At 35.6% G+C, this 27,344-nt stretch overlaps 3 protein-coding genes across 6 annotated transcripts; 1 reads left to right on the top strand and 2 right to left on the bottom strand.

Annotated features, from left to right (window-relative positions):
• Nucleotides 1-457: 457 nt before the first annotated feature.
• LOC148170749 (uncharacterized) lies at nt 458-2,520 on the bottom strand. 2 transcript variants are annotated; one of them, XM_088040987.1, is made up of 2 exons: nt 2,298-2,520; nt 458-2,238 (listed from the first exon to the last, which is right to left on the bottom strand). In XM_088040987.1, exons 1-2 carry the CDS (start codon nt 2,418-2,420, stop codon nt 1,051-1,053), a joined length of 1,311 nt encoding a protein of 436 aa, XP_087897113.1. In that variant the 5' UTR covers nt 2,421-2,520; the 3' UTR covers nt 458-1,050. The 2 variants fall into 2 exon arrangements, with proteins under 2 accessions (XP_087897113.1, XP_087897112.1); XM_088040986.1 differs by having other exon boundaries at nt 458-2,247; nt 2,298-2,519.
• An 11,221-nt stretch (nt 2,521-13,741) lies between these two features.
• On the bottom strand, nt 13,742-16,212 carry LOC148170748 (uncharacterized). Of its 3 annotated transcripts, XR_015770336.1 has the most exons (4): nt 16,053-16,212; nt 15,824-15,901; nt 15,174-15,768; nt 13,742-14,412 (listed from the first exon to the last, which is right to left on the bottom strand). XR_015770336.1 is itself a non-coding variant. In XM_088040643.1 (3 exons), exons 2-3 carry the CDS (start codon nt 15,848-15,850, stop codon nt 15,316-15,318), a joined length of 480 nt encoding a protein of 159 aa, XP_087896769.1. In that variant the 5' UTR covers nt 15,851-15,901; nt 16,053-16,212; the 3' UTR covers nt 13,742-15,315. The 3 variants fall into 3 exon arrangements, 2 of the variants coding, with proteins under 2 accessions (XP_087896769.1, XP_087896770.1); XM_088040643.1 differs by having other exon boundaries at nt 13,742-15,768; XM_088040644.1 differs by lacking the exon at nt 16,053-16,212 and having other exon boundaries at nt 13,742-15,768; nt 15,824-16,038.
• Nucleotides 16,213-16,425: 213 nt separating this feature from the next.
• Nucleotides 16,426-27,280, top strand: LOC148170747 (transducin beta-like protein 3). The gene is made up of 2 exons (XM_088040640.1): nt 16,426-16,691; nt 24,839-27,280. Exons 1-2 carry the CDS (start codon nt 16,666-16,668, stop codon nt 27,102-27,104), a joined length of 2,292 nt encoding a protein of 763 aa, XP_087896766.1. The 5' UTR covers nt 16,426-16,665; the 3' UTR covers nt 27,105-27,280.
• Nucleotides 27,281-27,344: the final 64 nt, after the last annotated feature.

Raw genomic sequence — 27,344 nt, 5'->3', positions numbered from 1 at the left:
ACGCCAAAAGTGTCCTAAAATAAACAAATACTACTCAATGGCAGTATAGATAATACATATTAAAAGGTTTCAACCCAACCATAGTAAAAACAGTCAAAAATAATTAAATACTTTATTTAAACATCCCAACGGTTTGTTGATCCTCCAGAGTGGGAGGTTGCATACTTTACAGGCGGTAGTGCCCGCACTCCATTGGAACCAAAATATGTGCCGAATTTGCGGCCAAATCAAGAAACCACTTGAATAGTTATTTGTAAGAAGTCAATGGTTGTCTGTTTTCTTTTCTTTGTTGTAGAATTCTCAGTGATTTTTGATAAACTAGTTCTATTTTAATATTATTTATATAATAATAATATATAATAATATATATTAATATTAATGTATAAAAATTATTAAAAATTGTAGAAGTGATCAGTTTTGAAAAATTTTAAAATGGTTAAATAAAACCTAGTTTTTAATTAAAGCTCTTTTTTATTATTTTGGTTGTTTGGTATACAACTTTAGTCATAATTTATCAAATTTTGCATGTTTCTTTAGACTATTTTCGGTGGTTTATTTAAACTTAGAGTAAAACATTACACTTGAAAATTGCGGGTTGCCTAAAAATTTGAATCCACTATTTCCAATATGGCTGGTGAGTAGGAACATCATGGCGGGTACTCAAGTATCATCTCTACTGTCAATTGTCAAAAATTATTCAAATATCCCGCCACGAAAGTGAGGTTAAAATCGATTCTTTCTTTATATTTACGTTAAAACTTTTATTTACACTCTTCTATTTCTCCGATCTTTTTCCACACCGCTGTTGTTGCATTTCCGTGCGAAACGCTGTTCTGTTGAGCCTGTGTTTCTTCCTGTTTGATTTAACTTAACTTAACTTAACTTAACTTCTTCTGTTAGGCTCGAAGGGCTCCATGAGCAAGATTTAAGGTGTCTTGAACATTTGGTTTCTGTTGTTATGTCCGCAACACAGATTTTCCTTTGATTCTTCCTTCGACTGTTAACTCGTGTTAACCCGAGTGTCAATGACTTAAGAACCCACAAACGCCGTTACTTCGGCTTATTATTGCAAACCCGCTTATGTCTTATCAACTTGACTGCCTTTTCACAATTCTTCTCGCAATACGGACAAAAGTAGCCATTGTGTTTCTTCAGATGAAAGATCAGAGTTGACTTATATTTGTAGGCTTTCGAGCAAACTTCGCACACATAATTCGTCGACGCAGTGTGAGATTTCCCATGTTGTTTCAGCCGGTTTTTCGTCCGAAAAGCCTTCCCACACTCTTTACAACTAAAATTAAACTCGTTGGTATGTAAAGCCTTATGCCCATCCAAATTGCGCTTATCCCCGAAAGACTTGTTACAATTCTTGAAATCACAGACAAAAGGTCTGTCTTTGGTGTGCGTCCTCAGGTGTCTTTGTAATTTACTCGGAGCGGGGAAGGTGCTCGAGCAATATTTACACTTGTTGCGGTCAGTGTGGACCTTTTGGTGATTGGTAAGGTCACATTTCGTCGCGTAGGCCTTTTTGCAAACATCGCAGATATAAGGGCGAATCTTTGTATGCACTGCGATGTGCGCATTTAGGGTGACTCTGCGCTTAAACTTCTTATCACAATGGGGGCACGGGAAGACTTTGGTGTTTTCAGTTCGCCGCGTCTCCACGAAAGGGGGTTGGAAATTCTGATCCCGGGCGCTATAATTCGAATAGTCCAACCCCACGTTGGCGTAGTCCAACTCGAACGTCTGGCCAGGGGCTAGATTCTGTTGACAGCTGTAATTTATCGCGACGCTCGAAGAACAAGAATCCTGCGATTGGTAAGTCGAGGAATGCCGTAAAACCGTCGACTCTTGGTAGAAATCGGTGTGGAACTTCTTCATTCCGTACCCCGGACTCAGATAATCCAAATTCTCTTGAAGATTCGTATAAGTGCTTGCATTCTCGACGATCTCCAGCATCTCATGTTCGTTAATCGAGCAGTTCTCCAAAGGCAGCACTGTCTCTTTATACAAATCAATGTCGTTGCAATCTAATTGATCTAAAGTTGATTTTGCTGTTACGATCACACTCATTTTCTGTTGGGTGTAGTCGAGAATCGCGTCGTTGCCCCAATCCTGGCGGTTCATCAAAATTGACTCGAATTTCTGGTCGGTGGCATGGCAAATCGTTAAAAACTGATGGAAGTCGTTCAGTTTCAACAGACAAGGATTGCAGAGTTGCTTGGGCTTATAGTCGTCCTTAAAAAGCTGTTTTATCGTTAATCAAAACAAACTAACCTAACTCTGTTGTTACATACCTCCAATTTCAAACATTTCTTCATTTTCTCTTCAATCTCATTGTTGGGTGTCTTGGCAAAGATCAAGTGGCACAGTTCATTGATTTGACCGCAAATTCGGCAGATATTTTGGTTCCAATGCATTGTTTACACGGATATGACCTAACCTCACTTTCTGACAGAAGTAGACAAAATCGAAACTATTGAAGGGGGACGGAACTAATTGTATTAGTGCGTGCAAAAAACCCTCACTAGTCACCAAATACTGCAAATAAAACAGTTTTAACGTAAATATAAAGAAAGAATCGGTTTTAACCTCAATTTCGCGGCGGGAGATTTGAACAATTTTTGACAATTGACAGTAGAATTGTTACTTCAACTAATCCGAAAATGGTCAATCTGATTATTGGGGGTCTTGGCAAAGATCAAGTGGCACAGTTCATTGATTTGACCGCAAATTCGGCAGATATTTTGGTTCCAATGCATTGTTTACACGGATATGACCTAACCTCACTTTCTGACAGAAGTGGACAAAATCGAAACTATCGAAGGGGGACGAAACTAATTGTATTAGTGCGTGCAACGAACCCTCACTAGTCACCAAATACTGCAAATAAAACAGTTTTAACGTAAATATAAAGAAAGAATCGGTTTTAACCTCATTTTCGCGGCGGGATATTTGAACAATTTTTGACAATTGACAGTAGAATTGTTACTTCAACTAATCCGAAAATGGTCAATCTCATTATTGGGGGTCTTGGCAAACATCAAGTGGCACAGTTCATTGATTTGACCGCAAATTCGGCAGATATTTTGGTTCCAATGCATTGTTTACACGGATATGACCTAACCTCACTTTCTGACAGAAGTAGACAAAATCGAAACTATTGAAGGGGGACGGAACTAATTGTACTAGTGCGTGCAAAAAAACCCTCACTAGTCACCAAATACTGCAAATAAAACAGTTTTAACGTAAATATAAAGAAAGAATCGGTTTTAACCTCAATTTCGCGGCGGGATATTTGAACAATTTTTGACAATTGACAGTAGAATTGTTACTTCAACTAATCCGAAAATGGTCAATCTGATTATTAGGGGTCTTGGCAAGGATCAAGTGGCACAGTTCATTGATTTGACCGCAAATTCGGCAGATATTTTGGTTCCAATGCATTGTTTACACGGATATGACCTAACCTCACTTTCTGACAGAAGTAGACAAAATCGAAACTATTGAAGGGGGACGGAACTAATTGTATTAGTGCGTGCAAAAAACCCTCACTAGTCACCAAATACTGCAAATAAAACAGTTTTAACGTAAATATAAAGAAAGAATCGGTTTTAACCTCAATTTCGCGGCGGGATATTTGAACAATTTTTGACAATTGACAGTAGAATTGTTACTTCAACTAATCCGAAAATGGTCAATCTCATTATTGGGGGTCTTGGCAAACATCAAGTGGCACAGTTCATTGATTTGACCGCAAATTCGGCAGATATTTTGGTTCCAATGCATTGTTTACACGGATATGACCTAACCTCACTTTCTGACAGAAGTAGACAAAATCGAAACTATTGAAGGGGGACGGAACTAATTGTATTAGTGCGTGCAAAAAAACCCTCACTAGTCACCAAATACTGCAAATAAAACAGTTTTAACGTAAATATAAAGAAAGAATCGGTTTTAACCTCAATTTCGCGGCGGGATATTTGAACAATTTTTGACAATTGACAGTAGAATTGTTACTTCAACTAATCCGAAAATGGTCAATCTGATTATTAGGGGTCTTGGCAAGGATCAAGCGGCACAGTTCATTGATTTGACCGCAAATTCGGCAGATATTTTGGTTCCAATGCATTGTTTACACGGATATGACCTAACCTCACTTTCTGACAGAAGTAGACAAAATCGAAACTATTGAAGGGGGACGGAACTAATTGTATTAGTGCGTGCAAAAAACCCTCACTAGTCACCAAATACTGCAAATAAAACAGTTTTAACGTAAATATAAAGAAAGAATCGGTTTTAACCTCAATTTCGCGGCGGGATATTTGAACAATTTTTGACAATTGACAGTAGAATTGTTACTTCAACTAATCCGAAAATGGTCAATCTCATTATTGGGGGTCTTGGCAAAGATCAAGTGGCACAGTTCATTGATTTGACCGCAAATTCGGCAGATATTTTGGTTCCAATGCATTGTTTACACGGATATGACCTAACCTCACTTTCTGACAGAAGTAGACAAAATCGAAACTATTGAAGGGGGACGGAACTAATTGTATTAGTGCGTGCAAAAAACCCTCACTAGTCACCAAATACTGCAAATAAAACAGTTTTAACGTAAATATAAAGAAAGAATCGGTTTTAACCTCAATTTCGCGGCGGGATATTTGAACAATTTTTGACAATTGACAGTAGAATTGTTACTTCAACTAATCCGAAAATGGTCAATCTCATTATTGGGGGTCTTGGCAAAGATCAAGTGGCACAGTTCATTGATTTGACCGCAAATTCGGCAGATATTTTGGTTCCAATGCATTGTTTACACGGATATGACCTAACCTCACTTTCTGACAGAAGTAGACAAAATCGAAACTATTGAAGGGGGACGGAACTAATTGTATTAGTGCGTGCAAAAAACCCTCACTAGTCACCAAATACTGCAAATAAAACAGTTTTAACGTAAATATAAAGAAAGAATCGGTTTTAACCTCAATTTCGCGGCGGGATATTTGAACAATTTTTGACAATTGACAGTAGAATTGTTACTTCAACTAATCCGAAAATGGTCAATCTGATTATTAGGGGTCTTGGCAAGGATCAAGCGGCACAGTTCATTGATTTGACCGCAAATTCGGCAGATATTTTGGTTCCAATGCATTGTTTACACGGATATGACCTAACCTCACTTTCTGACAGAAGTAGACAAAATCGAAACTATTGAAGGGGGACGGAACTAATTGTATTAGTGCGTGCAAAAAACCCTCACTAGTCACCAAATACTGCAAATAAAACAGTTTTAACGTAAATATAAAGAAAGAATCGGTTTTAACCTCAATTTCGCGGCGGGATATTTGAACAATTTTTGACAATTGACAGTAGAATTGTTACTTCAACTAATCCGAAAATGGTCAATCTCATTATTGGGGGTCTTGGCAAAGATCAAGTGGCACAGTTCATTGATTTGACCGCAAATTCGGCAGATATTTTGGTTCCAATGCATTGTTTACACGGATATGACCTAACCTCACTTTCTGACAGAAGTAGACAAAATCGAAACTATTGAAGGGGGACGGAACTAATTGTATTAGTGCGTGCAAAAAACCCTCACTAGTCACCAAATACTGCAAATAAAACAGTTTTAACGTAAATATAAAGAAAGAATCGGTTTTAACCTCAATTTCGCGGCGGGATATTTGAACAATTTTTGACAATTGACAGTAGAATTGTTACTTCAACTAATCCGAAAATGGTCAATCTGATTATTAGGGGTCTTGGCAAGGATCAAGCGGCACAGTTCATTGATTTGACCGCAAATTCGGCAGATATTTTGGTTCCAATGCATTGTTTACACGGATATGACCTAACCTCACTTTCTGACAGAAGTAGACAAAATCGAAACTATTGAAGGGGGACGGAACTAATTGTATTAGTGCGTGCAAAAAACCCTCACTAGTCACCAAATACTGCAAATAAAACAGTTTTAACGTAAATATAAAGAAAGAATCGGTTTTAACCTCAATTTCGCGGCGGGATATTTGAACAATTTTTGACAATTGACAGTAGAATTGTTACTTCAACTAATCCGAAAATGGTCAATCTCATTATTGGGGGTCTTGGCAAAGATCAAGTGGCACAGTTCATTGATTTGACCGCAAATTCGGCAGATATTTTGGTTCCAATGCATTGTTTACACGGATATGACCTAACCTCACTTTCTGACAGAAGTAGACAAAATCGAAACTATTGAAGGGGGACGGAACTAATTGTATTAGTGCGTGCAAAAAACCCTCACTAGTCACCAAATACTGCAAATAAAACAGTTTTAACGTAAATATAAAGAAAGAATCGGTTTTAACCTCAATTTCGCGGCGGGATATTTGAACAATTTTTGACAATTGACAGTAGAATTGTTACTTCAACTAATCCGAAAATGGTCAATCTGATTATTAGGGGTCTTGGCAAGGATCAAGCGGCACAGTTCATTGATTTGACCGCAAATTCGGCAGATATTTTGGTTCCAATGCATTGTTTACACGGATATGACCTAACCTCACTTTCTGACAGAAGTAGACAAAATCGAAACTATTGAAGGGGGACGGAACTAATTGTATTAGTGCGTGCAAAAAACCCTCACTAGTCACCAAATACTGCAAATAAAACAGTTTTAACGTAAATATAAAGAAAGAATCGGTTTTAACCTCAATTTCGCGGCGGGATATTTGAACAATTTTTGACAATTGACAGTAGAATTGTTACTTCAACTAATCCGAAAATGGTCAATCTCATTATTGGGGGTCTTGGCAAAGATCAAGTGGCACAGTTCATTGATTTGACCGCAAATTCGGCAGATATTTTGGTTCCAATGCATTGTTTACACGGATATGACCTAACCTCACTTTCTGACAGAAGTAGACAAAATCGAAACTATTGAAGGGGGACGGAACTAATTGTATTAGTGCGTGCAAAAAACCCTCACTAGTCACCAAATACTGCAAATAAAACAGTTTTAACGTAAATATAAAGAAAGAATCGGTTTTAACCTCAATTTCGCGGCGGGATATTTGAACAATTTTTGACAATTGACAGTAGAATTGTTACTTCAACTAATCCGAAAATGGTCAATCTGATTATTAGGGGTCTTGGCAAGGATCAAGCGGCACAGTTCATTGATTTGACCGCAAATTCGGCAGATATTTTGGTTCCAATGCATTGTTTACACGGATATGACCTAACCTCACTTTCTGACAGAAGTAGACAAAATCGAAACTATTGAAGGGGGACGGAACTAATTGTATTAGTGCGTGCAAAAAACCCTCACTAGTCACCAAATACTGCAAATAAAACAGTTTTAACGTAAATATAAAGAAAGAATCGGTTTTAACCTCAATTTCGCGGCGGGATATTTGAACAATTTTTGACAATTGACAGTAGAATTGTTACTTCAACTAATCCGAAAATGGTCAATCTGATTATTAGGGGTCTTGGCAAGGATCAAGCGGCACAGTTCATTGATTTGACCGCAAATTCGGCAGATATTTTGGTTCCAATGCATTGTTTACACGGATATGACCTAACCTCACTTTCTGACAGAAGTAGACAAAATCGAAACTATTGAAGGGGGACGGAACTAATTGTATTAGTGCGTGCAAAAAACCCTCACTAGTCACCAAATACTGCAAATAAAACAGTTTTAACGTAAATATAAAGAAAGAATCGGTTTTAACCTCAATTTCGCGGCGGGATATTTGAACAATTTTTGACAATTGACAGTAGAATTGTTACTTCAACTAATCCGAAAATGGTCAATCTGATTATTAGTGGTCTTGGCAAGGATCAAGCGGCACAGTTCATTGATTTGACCGCAAATTCGGCAGATATTTTGGTTCCAATGCATTGTTTACACGGATATGACCTAACCTCACTTTCTGACAGAAGTAGACAAAATCGAAACTATTGAAGGGGGACGGAACTAATTGTATTAGTGCGTGCAAAAAACCCTCACTAGTCACCAAATACTGCAAATAAAACAGTTTTAACGTAAATATAAAGAAAGAATCGGTTTTAACCTCAATTTCGCGGCGGGATATTTGAACAATTTTTGACAATTGACAGTAGAATTGTTACTTCAACTAATCCGAAAATGGTCAATCTCATTATTGGGGGTCTTGGCAAAGATCAAGTGGCACAGTTCATTGATTTGACCGCAAATTCGGCAGATATTTTGGTTCCAATGCATTGTTTACACGGATATGACCTAACCTCACTTTCTGACAGAAGTAGACAAAATCGAAACTATTGAAGGGGGACGGAACTAATTGTATTAGTGCGTGCAAAAAACCCTCACTAGTCACCAAATACTGCAAATAAAACAGTTTTAACGTAAATATAAAGAAAGAATCGGTTTTAACCTCAATTTCGCGGCGGGATATTTGAACAATTTTTGACAATTGACAGTAGAATTGTTACTTCAACTAATCCGAAAATGGTCAATCTGATTATTAGGGGTCTTGGCAAGGATCAAGCGGCACAGTTCATTGATTTGACCGCAAATTCGGCAGATATTTTGGTTCCAATGCATTGTTTACACGGATATGACCTAACCTCACTTTCTGACAGAAGTAGACAAAATCGAAACTATTGAAGGGGGACGGAACTAATTGTATTAGTGCGTGCAAAAAACCCTCACTAGTCACCAAATACTGCAAATAAAACAGTTTTAACGTAAATATAAAGAAAGAATCGGTTTTAACCTCAATTTCGCGGCGGGATATTTGAACAATTTTTGACAATTGACAGTAGAATTGTTACTTCAACTAATCCGAAAATGGTCAATCTCATTATTGGGGGTCTTGGCAAAGATCAAGTGGCACAGTTCATTGATTTGACCGCAAATTCGGCAGATATTTTGGTTCCAATGCATTGTTTACACGGATATGACCTAACCTCACTTTCTGACAGAAGTAGACAAAATCGAAACTATTGAAGGGGGACGGAACTAATTGTATTAGTGCGTGCAAAAAACCCTCACTAGTCACCAAATACTGCAAATAAAACAGTTTTAACGTAAATATAAAGAAAGAATCGGTTTTAACCTCAATTTCGCGGCGGGATATTTGAACAATTTTTGACAATTGACAGTAGAATTGTTACTTCAACTAATCCGAAAATGGTCAATCTGATTATTAGGGGTCTTGGCAAGGATCAAGCGGCACAGTTCATTGATTTGACCGCAAATTCGGCAGATATTTTGGTTCCAATGCATTGTTTACACGGATATGACCTAACCTCACTTTCTGACAGAAGTAGACAAAATCGAAACTATTGAAGGGGGACGGAACTAATTGTATTAGTGCGTGCAAAAAACCCTCACTAGTCACCAAATACTGCAAATAAAACAGTTTTAACGTAAATATAAAGAAAGAATCGGTTTTAACCTCAATTTCGCGGCGGGATATTTGAACAATTTTTGACAATTGACAGTAGAATTGTTACTTCAACTAATCCGAAAATGGTCAATCTGATTATTAGGGGTCTTGGCAAGGATCAAGCGGCACAGTTCATTGATTTGACCGCAAATTCGGCAGATATTTTGGTTCCAATGCATTGTTTACACGGATATGACCTAACCTCACTTTCTGACAGAAGTAGACAAAATCGAAACTATTGAAGGGGGACGGAACTAATTGTATTAGTGCGTGCAAAAAACCCTCACTAGTCACCAAATACTGCAAATAAAACAGTTTTAACGTAAATATAAAGAAAGAATCGGTTTTAACCTCAATTTCGCGGCGGGATATTTGAACAATTTTTGACAATTGACAGTAGAATTGTTACTTCAACTAATCCGAAAATGGTCAATCTCATTATTGGGGGTCTTGGCAAAGATCAAGTGGCACAGTTCATTGATTTGACCGCAAATTCGGCAGATATTTTGGTTCCAATGCATTGTTTACACGGATATGACCTAACCTCACTTTCTGACAGAAGTAGACAAAATCGAAACTATTGAAGGGGGACGGAACTAATTGTATTAGTGCGTGCAAAAAACCCTCACTAGTCACCAAATACTGCAAATAAAACAGTTTTAACGTAAATATAAAGAAAGAATCGGTTTTAACCTCAATTTCGCGGCGGGATATTTGAACAATTTTTGACAATTGACAGTAGAATTGTTACTTCAACTAATCCGAAAATGGTCAATCTGATTATTAGGGGTCTTGGCAAGGATCAAGCGGCACAGTTCATTGATTTGACCGCAAATTCGGCAGATATTTTGGTTCCAATGCATTGTTTACACGGATATGACCTAACCTCACTTTCTGACAGAAGTAGACAAAATCGAAACTATTGAAGGGGGACGGAACTAATTGTATTAGTGCGTGCAAAAAACCCTCACTAGTCACCAAATACTGCAAATAAAACAGTTTTAACGTAAATATAAAGAAAGAATCGGTTTTAACCTCAATTTCGCGGCGGGATATTTGAACAATTTTTGACAATTGACAGTAGAATTGTTACTTCAACTAATCCGAAAATGGTCAATCTCATTATTGGGGGTCTTGGCAAAGATCAAGTGGCACAGTTCATTGATTTGACCGCAAATTCGGCAGATATTTTGGTTCCAATGCATTGTTTACACGGATATGACCTAACCTCACTTTCTGACAGAAGTAGACAAAATCGAAACTATTGAAGGGGGACGGAACTAATTGTATTAGTGCGTGCAAAAAACCCTCACTAGTCACCAAATACTGCAAATAAAACAGTTTTAACGTAAATATAAAGAAAGAATCGGTTTTAACCTCAATTTCGCGGCGGGATATTTGAACAATTTTTGACAATTGACAGTAGAATTGTTACTTCAACTAATCCGAAAATGGTCAATCTGATTATTAGGGGTCTTGGCAAGGATCAAGCGGCACAGTTCATTGATTTGACCGCAAATTCGGCAGATATTTTGGTTCCAATGCATTGTTTACACGGATATGACCTAACCTCACTTTCTGACAGAAGTAGACAAAATCGAAACTATTGAAGGGGGACGGAACTAATTGTATTAGTGCGTGCAAAAAACCCTCACTAGTCACCAAATACTGCAAATAAAACAGTTTTAACGTAAATATAAAGAAAGAATCGGTTTTAACCTCAATTTCGCGGCGGGATATTTGAACAATTTTTGACAATTGACAGTAGAATTGTTACTTCAACTAATCCGAAAATGGTCAATCTCATTATTGGGGGTCTTGGCAAAGATCAAGTGGCACAGTTCATTGATTTGACCGCAAATTCGGCAGATATTTTGGTTCCAATGCATTGTTTACACGGATATGACCTAACCTCACTTTCTGACAGAAGTAGACAAAATCGAAACTATTGAAGGGGGACGGAACTAATTGTATTAGTGCGTGCAAAAAACCCTCACTAGTCACCAAATACTGCAAATAAAACAGTTTTAACGTTAATATAAAGAAAGAATCGGTTTTAACCTCAATTTCGCGGCGGGATATTTGAACAATTTTTGACAATTGACAGTAGAATTGTTACTTCAACTAATCCGAAAATGGTCAATCTGATTATTAGGGGTCTTGGCAAGGATCAAGCGGCACAGTTCATTGATTTGACCGCAAATTCGGCAGATATTTTGGTTCCAATGCATTGTTTACACGGATATGACCTAACCTCACTTTCTGACAGAAGTAGACAAAATCGAAACTATTGAAGGGGGACGGAACTAATTGTATTAGTGCGTGCAAAAAAACCCTCACTAGTCACCAAATACTGCAAATAAAACAGTTTTAACGTAAATATAAAGAAAGAATCGGTTTTAACCTCAATTTCGCGGCGGGATATTTGAACAATTTTTGACAATTGACAGTAGAATTGTTACTTCAACTAATCCGAAAATGGTCAATCTCATTATTGGGGGTCTTGGCAAAGGTCAAGTGGCACAGTTCATTGATTTGACCGCAAATTCGGCAGATATTTTGGTTCCAATGCATGGAGTGCGGGCACTACCGCCTGTTAAGTATGCAACCTCCCACTCTGGAGGATCAACAAACCATTTAAATAATTGAAAGAGTTGTTTAGATGCAGTATTTAATTACTTTTGACTGTGTTTTTACTATGGTTGGGTTGAAACCTTTAAATATGTATTATCTATACTGCCATTGAGTAGTATTTGTTTATTTTAGGACACTTTTGGCGTAATTAGTGGTCCAAAAACGCCAACGAATGACAACTTTCCAAATTTGATATTTTATAAATCGCAAAAGAAGTTACAGGCTTTTGTCGCTTGACGATAAATATTAAAATAAGATTAAAATATCTGCAGATGAAAAATAAAAATCACAATTAGAACAGTTTTTTTGTAAACTTACTTTGTTTCATGTTTGAGGTTAACTACAAATGTCAGTTAAAAAATCTAAACCCACATTTGTAAGGAGCGGCAAATTTCCTTAACATTTCATAGCCACCCTTGATACTACAAACATTTATAAACCCCTTGCATTAGGCTTTCATTCGATTTTTTTTTACATTTTCCAGATTCTTTTAGATTTTCCTCTCTAGGATCTCGTTGAGTTCTTTTTAGATTTTCCTTAGTTTTTCAAAATCCTTCAGATTTTCTCTATTTTTTTTTTGTTTTCTTTGGTAGATTTTCTTTGACTTTCTACAAATTCTTTCGAATCTCGTTGGATAATATAAATTTTATCTGGATTGCCTATAGTTTCACTTTAGATTCTTTTAGATTCTCTAAATTCTCTTGAACTAAATCTGTGACTTTTACATCGATTTTTTATTAATATCGATTTTACCAAAAAAAACATCGATTTTTAATACATATGTGAGACCATTTATAAACATTTATAAACACCTTGTACATAATTTTCGGTATAGTTAAAAAAGAAGTGTTAAATCATACAAAACTGCACTGTTAATAAAACGCACTGTATTTAAATGATGATTTAACAAAACAATAAAAAGTATTCTCGACAAGATCAGAATGATTGTTCGATAGAAACAAGGAAGAATTATTATATCTTGTTTTTTTACGACAGTTCAAACCCATAATAACTGAACTAAATACAAGGTGTTTATAAATGTTTTTAGCATCAAGGGTGGCTCTGGAATTCCTGTGGTGCACTATTTTGCTGCTTTGTTTTCATAGTGAATATAACTATCAGGAAAATTATTTATAATGGAGTGCAGGCACTACCGCCTGTAAAGTATGCAACCTCCCACTCTGGAGGATCAACAAACCATTTAAATACCATTGAAAGCGTTGTTTAGATGCAGTATTAAATTATTTTTGACTGTGTTTTTACTATGGTTGGGTTGAAACCTTTTAATATGTATTATCTATACTGCCATTGAGTAGTATTTGTTTATTTTAGGACACTTTTGGCTTAATTAGTGGTCCAAAAACGCCAACGAATAACCACTTTCCAAATTTGATATTTTAAAAATTGCAAAAAAATGTTACAGGCGTTTGTCGCTTGACGATGAAAATTAAAATAAAATTGAAATATCTGCAGATTATACAAAAAAAATAATACATTGCTTTGTACTTTAAATGAATAAGCTTTTATTTTCCTTAAATTTAGAAAAAAGAATTTGAAAATGATAGATTGTCTACGAGTTTTTGAATAAAGTGAACTTTTCCTTTGTGTTGGACACCTTCGATTTTTAAGAAAAGTTGCACAGAATATATTATTATTATATAAAGAAGTAAAAATGCGTCAAGTTTCCAGAAATTTAAAATTTATTTTTAATAAATACCAGAAATTACAACAAAACCATCAATAATTTAAATAACATTGGCGTCGCATAAGTGACAATCTTTGACAATTAACAAATACTATAAATTTCAGTCCTTGTGACACTATAATTTGTTGTAAATTTCTTTGGTTTACAATATATCGTGTGATCCATAAAATTTCTATTCGCAGTTAGTAGCATACATAATTTTACCTCTGCCACCTTAAAAAACAGGCTAGAATCTTAAAAATTTTGGTGTTTTTCCGAACATAAACGACCTAAAATCACCCCAAAAATTGAGCACATAAAAAACTGGTTGGATGTGTTATTTTATTAGATAAGTGGTAAATAAAACTTATTTTTTACTCAGTAACGATTTTTTGTATTTTATACCACTGCAGTTGGCTTTGAGAAAAAATCATCTCGTAGTTAATACAATGTTTCTAGCAACAAAGGTGGCTATGAAATGTGAAAGAAATTTGTCGCTCATTATAAATGTGGGTTTAGATTTTTCAACTGACATTTGTAGTCAATCATTGAGAAGAAAACTGTTCAATAAGTAAATTTCAAGATAAGTTAAATTCACTATGAAAACAAAGCGGCAATTGTGTTTGACATTTCATAGCCGCCCTTGATGCTAGAAACATTTATAAACACCTTTTACCATCGGAGCAGTTTTGAGTACAGTCGCGTCGAAATTATTTTGGACGTCAAAGTCATTCGATTGTCATAAGTGTAAAGCACCCTTGATTTATTTCATTGTTACTGTCACTTTTGACAAAATTGCGTGAGTTTTACACGTCAAATTGACAGTAATGCAAATTTTCAACATGTCAAAAAATGACGTCCAAAATATTTTGATCGCGACTGTACGAAATCAAAATATTTGACACATGTCAAAATACATGGCCTGCTTAGAACGGAAATTATATGAATTACACAATAAAACTATGATCAAACATCAAATGTCATGAGAAAACCTTAAATAAAAACATGAAAATGAGATTTCGTTTCTAAACCTAACCTAAAGTGAGACATGGAACTCAACTCCCCACAGAACAAAAGTAATCACCTCTAGTTATCCATGGAAATTAACGAAATTACTTTCTAACCTCACAATGACTGCGGCCTTTGCTAAACCGGTAAAACACAAGGTGTTTATAAATGTTTCTAGCATCAAGGGTGGCTATGAAATGTCAAAGAAATTTGCCACTCGTTACTAATATGGGTTTAGATTTTTCAACTGACATTTGTAGTTAACCTCAATCATTGAGAAGAAAACTGTTCTAGTTGTGGTTTGAAGCCTGAAAATCTAAAATTTTGACACAAAAACTAATAAACTAATAAATTGTGAGCATAGTTATATTCACTATGAAAATTCCAAAGCCCCCCTTGATGCTAGAAACATTTATAAACACCTTGTATTAAGTAATCAAACGACATTAAAAATGACGTAAATAAAGTCATGGATGACTAGAGGCGACGAGAAAATATAAAACAAAAGGCAGTGACAGTGCAAACTTTAGCAGTGTGAAAACCCCAAAAAAATCACGTTAAAAATCACTCGGCGACTTTTAAATTTTGTATACAATTCGAAACAACTTCTACTTCTGGAAAAGTGATGTTCTGCAAGTTCACATCAGAGTTGCACTCGGCTACAATACTCTCCAAAGACTTGGCTTTCTTCAGCTGCACCAAATCCACCGAATTTTCAATCATCTCATCGACCACAGCCTTGACGAGACTGGCATCTTTTTCACTATCATTGTTCTCAGATCGCGTCCGATGCCGTTCCCTGATAGTGTAGGGTTTGTACCTCACATGGGGGGTCAGCGGGCGAACCCTAAAACCTATGGAGACGTTACTAACGTATCGGGTGTTAATCCTGACCATGTTTAAATACGGTTTCCTGCGGATTTCCTTAAGGTAATCCCGTCTAGAATTGGTACTCGTGGCGAGCATTCCTAAGCGCTGAAGGGCGGAATCGAGGCCATTCAGGCATGGGGATGGCAACTAAAAACGTGCAATTCTAACCTTAGAATGTTATGAGAGTTTTTGGAAAACTTACCTCGATTTCGATGTCTTCAGGCTGCATTTTTCGGCTTGATGTTTACATACGTTTCTGTGTCGAAATTCGATCCGCCAGCTGTGAAATGTCAAACGATCAAAACATGTAGTTAGACGAAGATGGAGTGTGCGGAATGAATGGGTTAGAAAGAGATGCGAGAATGTCAGGTAGTCAGGTGCAATTGTTTGATTGCACAGCTAGCTTGGGCGAACGGGGGCAAAACACTCACGTGGTCAATAGGTTTTGAGTAGGCAACCAACATTACTTCTAAAATTCGGAATCTCCGTTGTATCGCTTGATGTTGATTATTTTCAACCTCCTAAGTCCCACCTTGGTTTTTGCTTCTTCGTATTGACACTGTTGACAGATGTGACAGAATTTTGACATTTGACATACCACTGGCGCAAATGTCAAGGTGGTGGTGCAAAGAGGTGAGCGCATATGTACAGTTGGACGGGTTTGAAGAGGAAAAGCAACTCGGAATCTCCGTTTTGTCGCTTGATGTTGATTATTGTATTATTAATTCGGGACGAATATTCGTACAATTTAAATTAAGGATTACGTTTAGTAATAGACCAACCTTCTAAGTCCCACCTTGGTCTTAGCTTCTTCGCATTGACACTGTTGACAGATGTGACAGAATTTCGACATTTGACATACCACTCGTTTTCCAAAAGTTTTCTTAGTAAAACAGTGTTTCTTGAAGATGATTGAAGAAGATTTCCTTCTTCGAGTGTGTTTTTGGGTTTTAATGTAACAGTGCGTCTTTTCTACAGGTGTTGTAAAAATCGCAACTGTTTGATTGATCCCAGAACTACGTGATTTCCTCGACAGAACTGAAGATGACGACCACAAAACTGAAAGAAGCGTGAGTATTTTGTCTGAGTGCTTCAGTAGATTTTACAAAAAAAAATTAAGTTTTGAACACATTTGAAATATTGAGGTTATGTTGAAACCATGTGGCGCAAATGTCAAGGTGGTGGTGCAAATAGGTCAACGCATATGTACAGTGGAGTGTGGGTAAAATATGCAACCTCCCACTCTGGAGGATCAACAAACCGTGTCGGTCCATTTAAATACCATTGAAAGCGTTGTTTAAATGCAGTATTTAATTATTTTCGACTGTATTTTTACTATGGTTGGGTTGAAATATTTTAATATGTGTTATTTAGGACACTTGGCGTAATTAGTGGTCCAAAAACGCCAACGAATAACCACTTTCCAAATTTGATATTTTAAAAATCGCAAAAAAAGTTGGAGGCGTTTGTCGCTTGACGATGAAAATTAAAATAAAATTGAAATACTTGCAGATTATACGAAAAAATAAGGCAGTGCTTTGTACTTTAAATGAATAAGCTTTTATCTTCCTTAATTTTAGAAGAAAAAATTTGAAAATGATAGATTGTCTACGAGTTTTTGAATAAAGTGAACTTTTCCTTTGTGTTGGACACCTTCGATTTTTAAGAAAAGTTGCTCAGAATATATTTCTTACAAAATTTCAACTTAAAAATCTTATTTCGATTTTAATATTAATCTTTAAATTTGATCGTTAATTACACTGTGTAACAATTGCAATTTGGCTTTCTTTTAAAGAATATAAATTCATTTGTTTCTCGCTTTGGAAAATTAACAATTATATTCATAAAATAATACAAAAGCGTTAAAAATACAATAAACTATTAAAATAAAATGCGGTTTTACGTTAAAATTTCAAAATACAATTTTTGTTCTTTTCCTTTTTGTTAGCAAATGGAAAATAACGGCAACCCAAAATAGCAGTTACTGAAATGGTCTTAAAGTTGTAAAGACACTGGCATTTGTAAATGTTATTGTCTTCAAAGACTCACGAATACCATGACTTTAGACTCGAGGGGCATTTTTTTTTCTTATTTAATTGTTATAAAACATCCCCCTATGTAGACAAATAGATCCGCAAATAATTTACATTGTCATCTTTTGTGGTCACTTTACAATTCGCAATGAGGCAAACAGCGAAAACAAAAATTTTTGAAAATGTTTTTTTTTTCTTAATATAACGACATTTCGACAAAACCAATGATAACATGTCAAAAAGTTCGTCATCTAACAATAAATGTGAAAAAAATAACATAAAAATTTTTGTTACATAGTTTTATTGATAATTAATTATTATTATTTTGTTCATTTCTGCTAAACAAATGATTTTGTTTATTTTTTAGTTCGCATAAAATTATACATAATGAAAACTCAAAATTTAAAGATTTTGGTTTGGCACTTCTTATTATACAATGTATTACTGCTTAAAAGAACTTATGTATGTGTTAAAATAAAATTGGAATTTTTTCCTCATTTGGTACAAATTAATTTAAAATTCGATTCTAAGCAACTTCTGTTAGAATAATACCTAACTTTTAGAGATATTCCTAGCGCGCAGTAAATTACAAGAAAATAGGTAAATTACAAGAAAATAGGTTTATTCAAAAAATCCTAATAGATTGAATTTACCATATCTGCTGTATTTAGTATCGTCATGGATTTTGCAAAGTTGCAAGTTGCCTAAAATATCCCTAAAAAAGAACTTTACGATTTTATCAAAATTTAACTGAATATGCCAAAAATTAACACAGATACAAGCTTGTATTCTGGCTGAAATTTAACATTTACCATTCACTGATCAAAATTATCATTAAGGCAATACATTTTAAGAAGTTGCAATCCAACTACAACACAAAAAATAATTAAATACTGCATCTAAACAACTCTTTCAGTGGTATTTAAATGGTTTGTTGATCCTCCAGAGTGGGCGGTTGCATTCTTTACAGGCGGTAGTGCCCGCACTCCGTTGGACAAATCGCGGGATTGGAAGCTGCAGTGAAAAGAGATCTAAATTCAAACTGATAAATATCGTAAATTAAAAAAAAATCGTAGACAAGATACAGAAAAATGAAAATAAAAACAAGTTGTTTAAAGATTTTAACAAACTTCTGATAACATGAACAAATAAATAACTTTTTATACAAAAATGCAAAATTGATGTAAAATTTGAAAATTATTAAGGTTCAAAATTTTCACAATGGTATTAGAATGAATTTTTTATATCCTATGTTAAACAAGAGTAAGTCGATTTAGCGTTAATTTTAAACATACAGTGTGTCGCACTTGACATAAGACATAAAAAAAGGGCAAAAAGTGCTTTGGATAAAGTTTCTTAAACTTTTAAAAGTACCATTTCAAGAAAGAAATTTATTGGATAAATTCTTGGTGTTGACAAACATTATCAAAAATACAATTTGTTATGTTTTATTATATTTTATATTATTTTATTTTATATACATTACATTTATTATATTTATTATATTTTATTATATTTTATATTATTTTATTTTATATATTTTATACAAATTTTCGTCAAAAAATGCTGACGCGCGTTTGTGTCTACTTTTTTGTGGTCTTAGATAAAGCATAGTATTACACTCGCATGTCACTCGGACCATAATTTACTCCACTCGCTCGTGGTGCAAACTCAACCTTGTAAATACCAAGCTTCATAACATGCTCGTATAATAATATACTATTGTTTTACTTCGGTCTATTTTTATCCATTTCTTAACAAACATAATGATGTTTAAGAATCTAGTAACTTTTGTCACAGTTGGCATCATCAACTTGTGGCGTTGTTTGTGAGTGACATTTCAAATTTTGCGAATTTTTGTAATTTTGATTAATAAAGCTTCAATGGCACAACGAATCTTTTATTGACTCTCTGGTTTTTGGGACAACAAAAAGATTATCTTGGGCTAAAAAAATTTCTAAAAATTTTTAAATATAAAAAATAAAATTTTAAATAAAATTCTAAAAAATTTTTAGGTTTTTATCAAAAAGTTACTGTTTTTTAATTCCCTGCCGTTGAAAGTTTTCACTTGTGAAGGTGTCAATTATGCTTTGGTTTTTCATTTTATTTGTGAGTCAGCAAACCGAAATTAAACAATATTATCGGTAATCAATATAAATCGATTATTCTGCTGGTAATTTGTGCCACAAATTTATCAGTAAAAATTGTAAATTTCAAAGTATGGAGATAACAACTATTTGTGAAACAATAAAATAGTGACAAAATATTCTAGGTAATCTGCAATCAAGATCTTTTTCAAGTATCTATTATAATTGTATTATATTTATTAATTACAATTTTTTCCCAAAAACACCAAATTTTTACAAATTATATATTATATATATATTTTTTATAAATTATAAATATTATAATTGTATTACATTTATTTAGATAGTTTACGTACTTGAATGTGATAAAAACTTTTGAAAATTTTTCTGTGTAAATTTTCTAAAATTTTTGGGTGTAAATCAGACTTTCATTCTTTACGGAGACAATAATGAAACAATTGTATAAAACTGACTTAACCTCTGCTCAGTTGTTCTGTTTCTTGTTCAAATTTTTTCCCTATTAGTGATTTTGACGTTTTACAAGTTTTAAGCTATTGACAGATGTTCAAAGTGCAGCTATAGTCAACTCTCCTGTGGAAATTTTCGAAAATTCTTGGGTATAACTCAGGCTTTCAATTGTTTAGGGAGAAAATTAGGGGAAACTTGAATGTAAGCGAATTTTAAGGTTAACACGTTGTCAAAGTTGAGTGTATTAATAAATTAATTAAAACATTTTTACAAAAGAGAAATTTCGATTGAGATTTAACAAGTTTTGACAATCTTGCGCAAGACGATTTGCCTCAACCATATCGCATTTGCGTCAAGGACAAACTCTTGCGTTGCCAACTGTTACCGATAAAAATCGCTAGGGACTGTTGCCAACTTGACCTTTTTAATGAGTGTACCCATAATAAATAAGCTCTAGAGAATTACAAAGGCGCAATTTTAGACATCAGCAGGTTTTGAAAGGGATAAGTTAGATACTTATGTTGGATACATGTGAATTTTGATTAATAGATGGCTACACAAATAAATGCCAAGTTTATTAGTAATTGGACAATTGGCACTAAAATCACAAAAATAAATTTATTGCTGATGTGACAGCTTTTGGAAAAGTTGGGTTAGTTTTTGCTTTTTTTGTCTTTGGTGGACCACCCTGTATATTTTTTTTATGTTGTCAAAAACGCATTGATTCTAAAAGACTGAAACTACTCGTAATTCATTTAACAAAATGTCAGATTTTAATCCAATATAAATCAAAATGGTTTCATTCAAAGCTTTATCTTGTGTTTTTTTTGTATTTTTATTATTTTTATTTAGACTAATCGATCACAAAAATTTGTACTTTGCACGGAAAAAATGAAATTTTGATTATCAAAATGTTAACATCTACATCCTGTAGCGATAGCAACAATTTGAACTGTGGAAAATTCGCATTGTGATTAATAATCTCATTACAGAATGATCTAAAAACAACTAAAAACACAATTTTTTAATCAGAGAGATTTCGTTCAAGTGCAAATCACAGGTCGAGTATGGCATCCCAAGTGTACAAAAATGCAGTTCTTGGCGAGTTTTCCTCGTTAGACTTTCTAAATCTTAAAATGTGAATTTTGAACAACTTTATTGATGTACGGTCGCGAGCAAAACATTTTATTCAATATCATTGTTTTTGACATTTATCCATGAAGTTGGTTGTTTGATTGATGGTTTGTACACAATGTAAATGTCAATTTGATGACCAAAGTTTTTTAGGAAATTTCCAGGGATTAATATTCGTGTGATTTCTTCTAAGTTCCCCTGATTTTTTTGTGATTTTGTCTAAGTTTCCCTGATTTCTTTAAGATTTCGTCTAAGTTCTCCTAATTTCCTTGTGATTTAGTCTGACTTCTCCTGGATTTCCTTGTGATTTCGTCAAAGTTTCCCTGATTTCTTTCTGATTTCGTCTGATTTCCCCTGCTTTCCTTGTGATTTTGTCTAAATTCACCTGATTTCCTTGCGTTTCCGTCTGACTTCTCCTGATTTCCTAGAATTATCCTATGATTTTCTAATGATTTCACCTGATTTTCTAATAGTTTCTAATTGATGACATGATGAATTGTCAAGGGTTATTACTTGCCAAAAATGGCACACACCTAATTTCCTCTGATTTTTTCTCGCTGATTTTTTTATGAGTTGGTTTAACTTCCCCGGATTTCCTTGTGATTTAGTCAAACTTTTTCTGATTTCCTTGTGATTTCGTTTTACTTCCCCTGATTTCCTTGTTTTTTCGTCTAATTTCTCTTGATTTCTTTTTGATTTCGTCTAACTTTTCCTGAATTTTCTTGTGATTTAGTTTTACTTTCCCTGATTTCCTTGTTATTTCATTTCGCCTAATTTCTCCTGATTTCCTTGTGATTTCGTCTGATTTTCCCTAATTTCTTTTTAATTTCGTCTAACTTTTCCTGGATTTCCTTGTGATTTCGTTTAAGTTGCCCTGATTTTCTTGTGATTTCGTTTAAGTTCCTTTGATTTCCTTATGATTTCGCCTGACTTCTCCTGAATTTCCTTGTGATTTCGTTTAAGTTCCCCTGATTTCCTTGTGATTTTGTTTAAATTTTCCCGATTTTCTTGTGATTTCGTCTAAGTTTTCCTGATTTCTTTGTGATTTCGTCCAAGTTCCCCTGATTTCCTTGTGATTTTGTCTGATTTCTCGTAATTTCTTTTTGATTTCGTTTAACTTTTCCTGGATTTCCTTGTGATTTCGTTTAAGTTCCCCTGATTTCCTTGTGATTTCGTTTAAGTTCCTTTGATTTCCTTATGATTTTGTTTAAATTTCCCCGATTTTCTTGTGATTTCGTCTAAGTTCTCCTGTTTTCTTTGTGATTGTGTCTGATTTCCCGTAATTTCTTTTTGATTTCGTCTAACTTTTCCTGGATTTCCTTGTGATTTCGTTTAAGTTCCTTTGATTTCCTTGTGATTTTGTCTGATTTCCCCTAATTTCTTTTAGATTTCGTCTGACTTTTCCTGGATTTCCTTGTGATTTCGTTTAAGTTCCTTTGATTTTCTTATGATTTCGTCTGACTTCTCCTGGATTTCCATATGATTTCGTCTAAATTTCCCTGATTTCCTTATGATTAAGTTTGACTTCTCCTGAATTTCCTTGTGATTTCGTTTAAGTTCCCCTGATTTCCTTGTGATTTTGTCTAAATTTCCCTGATTTTCTTGTGATTTCGTCTAAGTTTTCCTGATTTCTTTGTGATTTCGTCTAAGTTCTACTGATTTCCTTGTGATTTTGTCTGATTTCTCGTAATTTCTTTTTGATTTCGTTTAACTTTTCCTGGATTTCCTTGTGATTTCGTTTAAGTTCCCCTGATTTCTTTGTGATTTCGTTTAAGTTCCTTTGATTTCCTTATGATTTTGTTTAAATTTCCCCGATTTTCTTGTGATTTCATCTAAGTTCTCCTGTTTTCTTTGTGATTATGTCTGATTTCCCGTAATTTCTTTTTGATTTCGTCTAACTTTTCCTGGATTTCCTTGTGATTTCGTTTAAGTTTCTTTGATTTCCTTGTGATTTTGTCTGATTTCCCCTAATTTCTTTTAGATTTCGTCTGACTTTTCCTGGATTTCCTTGTGATTTCGTTTAAGTTCCTTTGATTTTCTTATGATTTCGTCTGACTTCTCCTGGATTTCCATATGATTTCGTCTAAATTTCCCTGATTTTCTTATGATTAAGTTTGACTTCTCCTGAATTTCCTTGTGATTTTGTTTAAGTTCCCCTGATTTCTTTGTGATTTTGTCTAAATTTCCCTGATTTTCTTGTGATTTCGTCTAAGTTTTCCTGATTTCTTTGTGATTTCGTCTAAGTTCTACTGATTTTCTTGTGATTTTGTCTGATTTCTCCTAATTTCTTTTTGATTTCATCTAACTTTTCCTGGAATTCCTTGTGATTTCGTTTAAGTTCCCCTGATTTCCTTGTGATTTTGTCTAAGTTCCCCTGATTTCCTTGTGTTTTCGTCTGCCTTCTCCTGAATTTCTTTGTGATTTTGTCGTAAGTTCCCCTGATTTCCTTGTAATTTCGTCTAAGTTCTCCGGATTTCCTGGGATTTAGTCTAACTTTTCCTGATTTGCTTGTGATTTCGTTTTACTTCCCCTCATTTTCTTGCTATTTCGTCTAATTTCTCCTGATTTCCTTGTGATTTCTTCTGATTTCCCCTAATTTCTTTTTGATTTCTTTTAACTTTTCTTGATTTTCTTGTGATTTCGTCTGGTTTCTCCAGATTTCCTAGTAATTGACTCTGATTTTCTATTGATTGCCCCTGACGTTCTAATAATTACCTTGATTTTCTAGTGATTTGCTATTGATTTCCCAGATTTTCTAACGATTTTCCCTGACTTGTTTTGTTGTAATTGTGCCTTTTAAATTGAGATTACATATTAGCATGTGTTTTTTTTTTTCTAATTTCCACAGTCCATATTTAGTTTATTTATGAAGCAAACTTAGTTATTGGGACTCATTTCACGCAGAATTTCACGCTGAATCCAAATTTATACTTCAAATTCCGCATTTTGTTTGCGAAGAATCCATGATGGTGATGTGCGATTTTTTTTTCCGAATTAAAAAAAATTACAACTTGACATGAAAAAAATGGGTTTTTCTACCGCCTTTCGTAAACCACTTGTCTTAATGATCTGAAATTTGGCCAGATGATAGATTACGAGCTACTTTTTCAAATGGTGTTTAACTCAAAGGTATTAAAAGTTCCTTGAATTTCACTATTTCAGTCAATATCTAGTTTAGTTGTGAAGCAAATTTACGTTATTGGAGCTTATTGTACGCAGAATTTCTAAATCCGTGCTTAAAATTTCAGTACGTCAACGAATAAGTGAGTTATGGCGTTTTAATTCCACTTTCAACCATTCAAATCGACAATTCGCTCAGTATTTCGTACACATATAATTCCAGTTCCTAATTCGCCCATTGTTTATTCTCACCTATTCACTGTAAGCATAATTTAAAAAATTCCGACTGTTTTTCGTCGCTATGTTAATTTAATTTATCATCACCCACTGTTTGCGTTTTTTCAATATTAGCTAAAACAATTTTTTCTTTTTCAGATTCGAAGTTGAATCTAAACACGGCGCTTTTTATACCGGCGGCAACATAGAATGGCATCAAGACACTTTATATTGCCAAACCGCATCCTCAATTTCTCTTTTGAACACTCTTGATGGTAAAGTCGTGCAGACCATCGGCGAAGAAAACAACGAAGATGCCGATCAAATTCAGACTTTCACGACGGATGGGGAAAAACTTGTTTCGTCCCATAAGAGCGGGTTGTTAAAACTATGGAACCTCCAAGGAGAGTTGGAGAAAATGTGGAAATTCATCCACAAAGGCCCAATTGCTAAACTGACGTTGCGCCATCAACTCCTGGCAAGTGGAGGGTCAGATGGAGTAGTGAGACTGTGGGATCTCGAGCACCAAACGTGCACTTTAAGTCTAAAAGGGTGTCAAGGGGTGGTGAACATCGCCGAATTTCACCCTGAAGGGGAGGTTTTACTAGCCAGTGGAGACGACGGGAGGATCCACTCATGGAGTTTAGCCAAAGGAGCGCCGGGTTTTACCTACAACGCGCATTATAGTAAAGTGACGTCGCTGGCTTTTACCACCAACAACCAGTTCGTTTCTTCGGGACGCGACAAGGTGATCATTTTGTGGGAGTTCAACAAACCCCAACCCCTGAAGACGATTCCAGTGTACGAAGCGATCGAAACCCTCATTGCTCTTCCTCAGAAGTTCAATATTTCTGATTTGAAATCGGACCCTGAGGGAATCTATGTGGCGTCGGCAGGAGAGAAGGGATTGGTGCGGGTGTGGGAGGTGACCACCTCCAAGGAGGTGTTCAGCTCTCTCGGGGGTTCGGCCATCACCAAGCTCCTCCTGGGGGAAAAATCAAAGACCTTGGCCGTCGTAACGTCAGACCACAACATCATCTTGTACAATCTCAAGTCGTTCGTTTGCTTGAAGCAGTTTGTTGGGTTCTCTGACGAGATCCTCGACATTGCCGTGGTTGGGAAAAACTCCCATTTGGCCGTCGCGACGAACTCTTTTGACATCAAGTTGTACGACAACTCCACCATGAGTTGTCAACTGTTGAAGGGGCACTCTGACATCGTCTTGTGTTTGGCGACGAGCAAAACTAACCCGGATCTCTTGTTATCCGGGAGCAAAGACAACAAAATCCGGTTGTGGTTGTTTGATGGTACCACCATGACGTGTGTTGGTACCGGGATTCGTCACACCGGCTCGGTGGGTTCTGTGGCCTTCAGCAGCACCTTCTTCGCCAGTGTTAGTCAAGACACTTGTCTCAAACTCTGGGAGATCCCTTTGAAGTACCACAGTGACACAATCCTCAATTGCGTTAGAACGGAAATCGCGCACCAGAAAGATATCAATTGTGTCACAGTGTCACCGAATGATAAAATCATTGCGACAGCGTCTCAAGATAAGACGGTGAAATTATGGACGGATTCCCTCACCTTCGTTGGTACTTTAAAAGGTCACAAACGTGGAGTGTGGGCGGTGCGATTCTCCCCCATCGACCAGGTGGTGCTGACTTCTTCAGCCGATTGCACCATCAAACTGTGGTCAGTGAGCGACCTCGCCTGCTTGAAAACCCTCGAAGGCCACGACTCCAGCGTCCTCCAAGTGGAGTTCATCAGTGATGGCATGCAGATTTTGAGCGCCGGAGCCGACGGTTTGCTCAAACTCTTCAGTGTTAAGACCTCGGAGTGCGTAGGTACTTTCGAGGAGCACGAAGGGAGGATTTGGGCCATGGCGCTGATGGACGATGGGGTGGTGACGGGTGGCTCCGACTCCTTGCTCGTCAAATGGAAGGACGTGACTGAAGAAAGGAAACTAGAAAGGATCAAAGAACAAGAAGAGGAAGCTCTGCAGGTGCAGAAACTCGCGAATTATTTACAAAACGACGAACTTGTCAAAGCGCTGAAGTTGGCTCTGAGGCTAGATAGGCCGTTGCAGGTGCTAAAAATCGTACAAGGGATCATAAGAAAGGGAGACATGACGGGTTTAGCAGACGCAGTGAAGGAGTTGCGGAATGACCAGAAGGAAAATCTGCTCAAATGCGCGACCAACTGGAATACGAATAGTCGAAACTGCCAGTCGGCTCAACTCGTTTTGAATATCCTTCTAGGGGAGTTACAGAGTGGCGATTTTAGACCCATTGGATTAAGTGGGACTCTAGAAGGAGCTCTTCCTTATACCGAGCGACATTTTAAAAGACTCACTCAGTTGCTTCAGGATTTACATTTTCTTACATACACAATTAATTGTATGCAGCCGCATATTAAGACTCTGTGATCATTGTTGGTTCGAACAATTATCGCCGATTGTTCTTATTGGGGTTTTTATGGTGAAAAGATCTTGACTTGTTTGGTTTAGACAGCGTCATCCTCAAATAAGTGTGAATTTTTGCCGGTGTTTTAAATATTTGCTCGGCTCGACCGACAATAGAATCAATAAACATTTTTATTGAATTGCTTTGATTGTTTTTTAAATTTCCTCCTCCTTGAAACTGTCACCATTCCTTGCAGATTTTCA

This window comes from Gnatocerus cornutus, chromosome 7 (genome assembly GCF_029298725.1).
Source record: "Gnatocerus cornutus isolate USDA-ARS CGAHR chromosome 7, icGnaCorn1.1, whole genome shotgun sequence".
Lineage (NCBI taxonomy): Eukaryota > Metazoa > Arthropoda > Insecta > Coleoptera > Tenebrionidae > Gnatocerus > Gnatocerus cornutus.
Note: the sequence above shows the minus strand (reverse complement) of the source record. Positions and strands in the feature narration are given on the sequence as shown.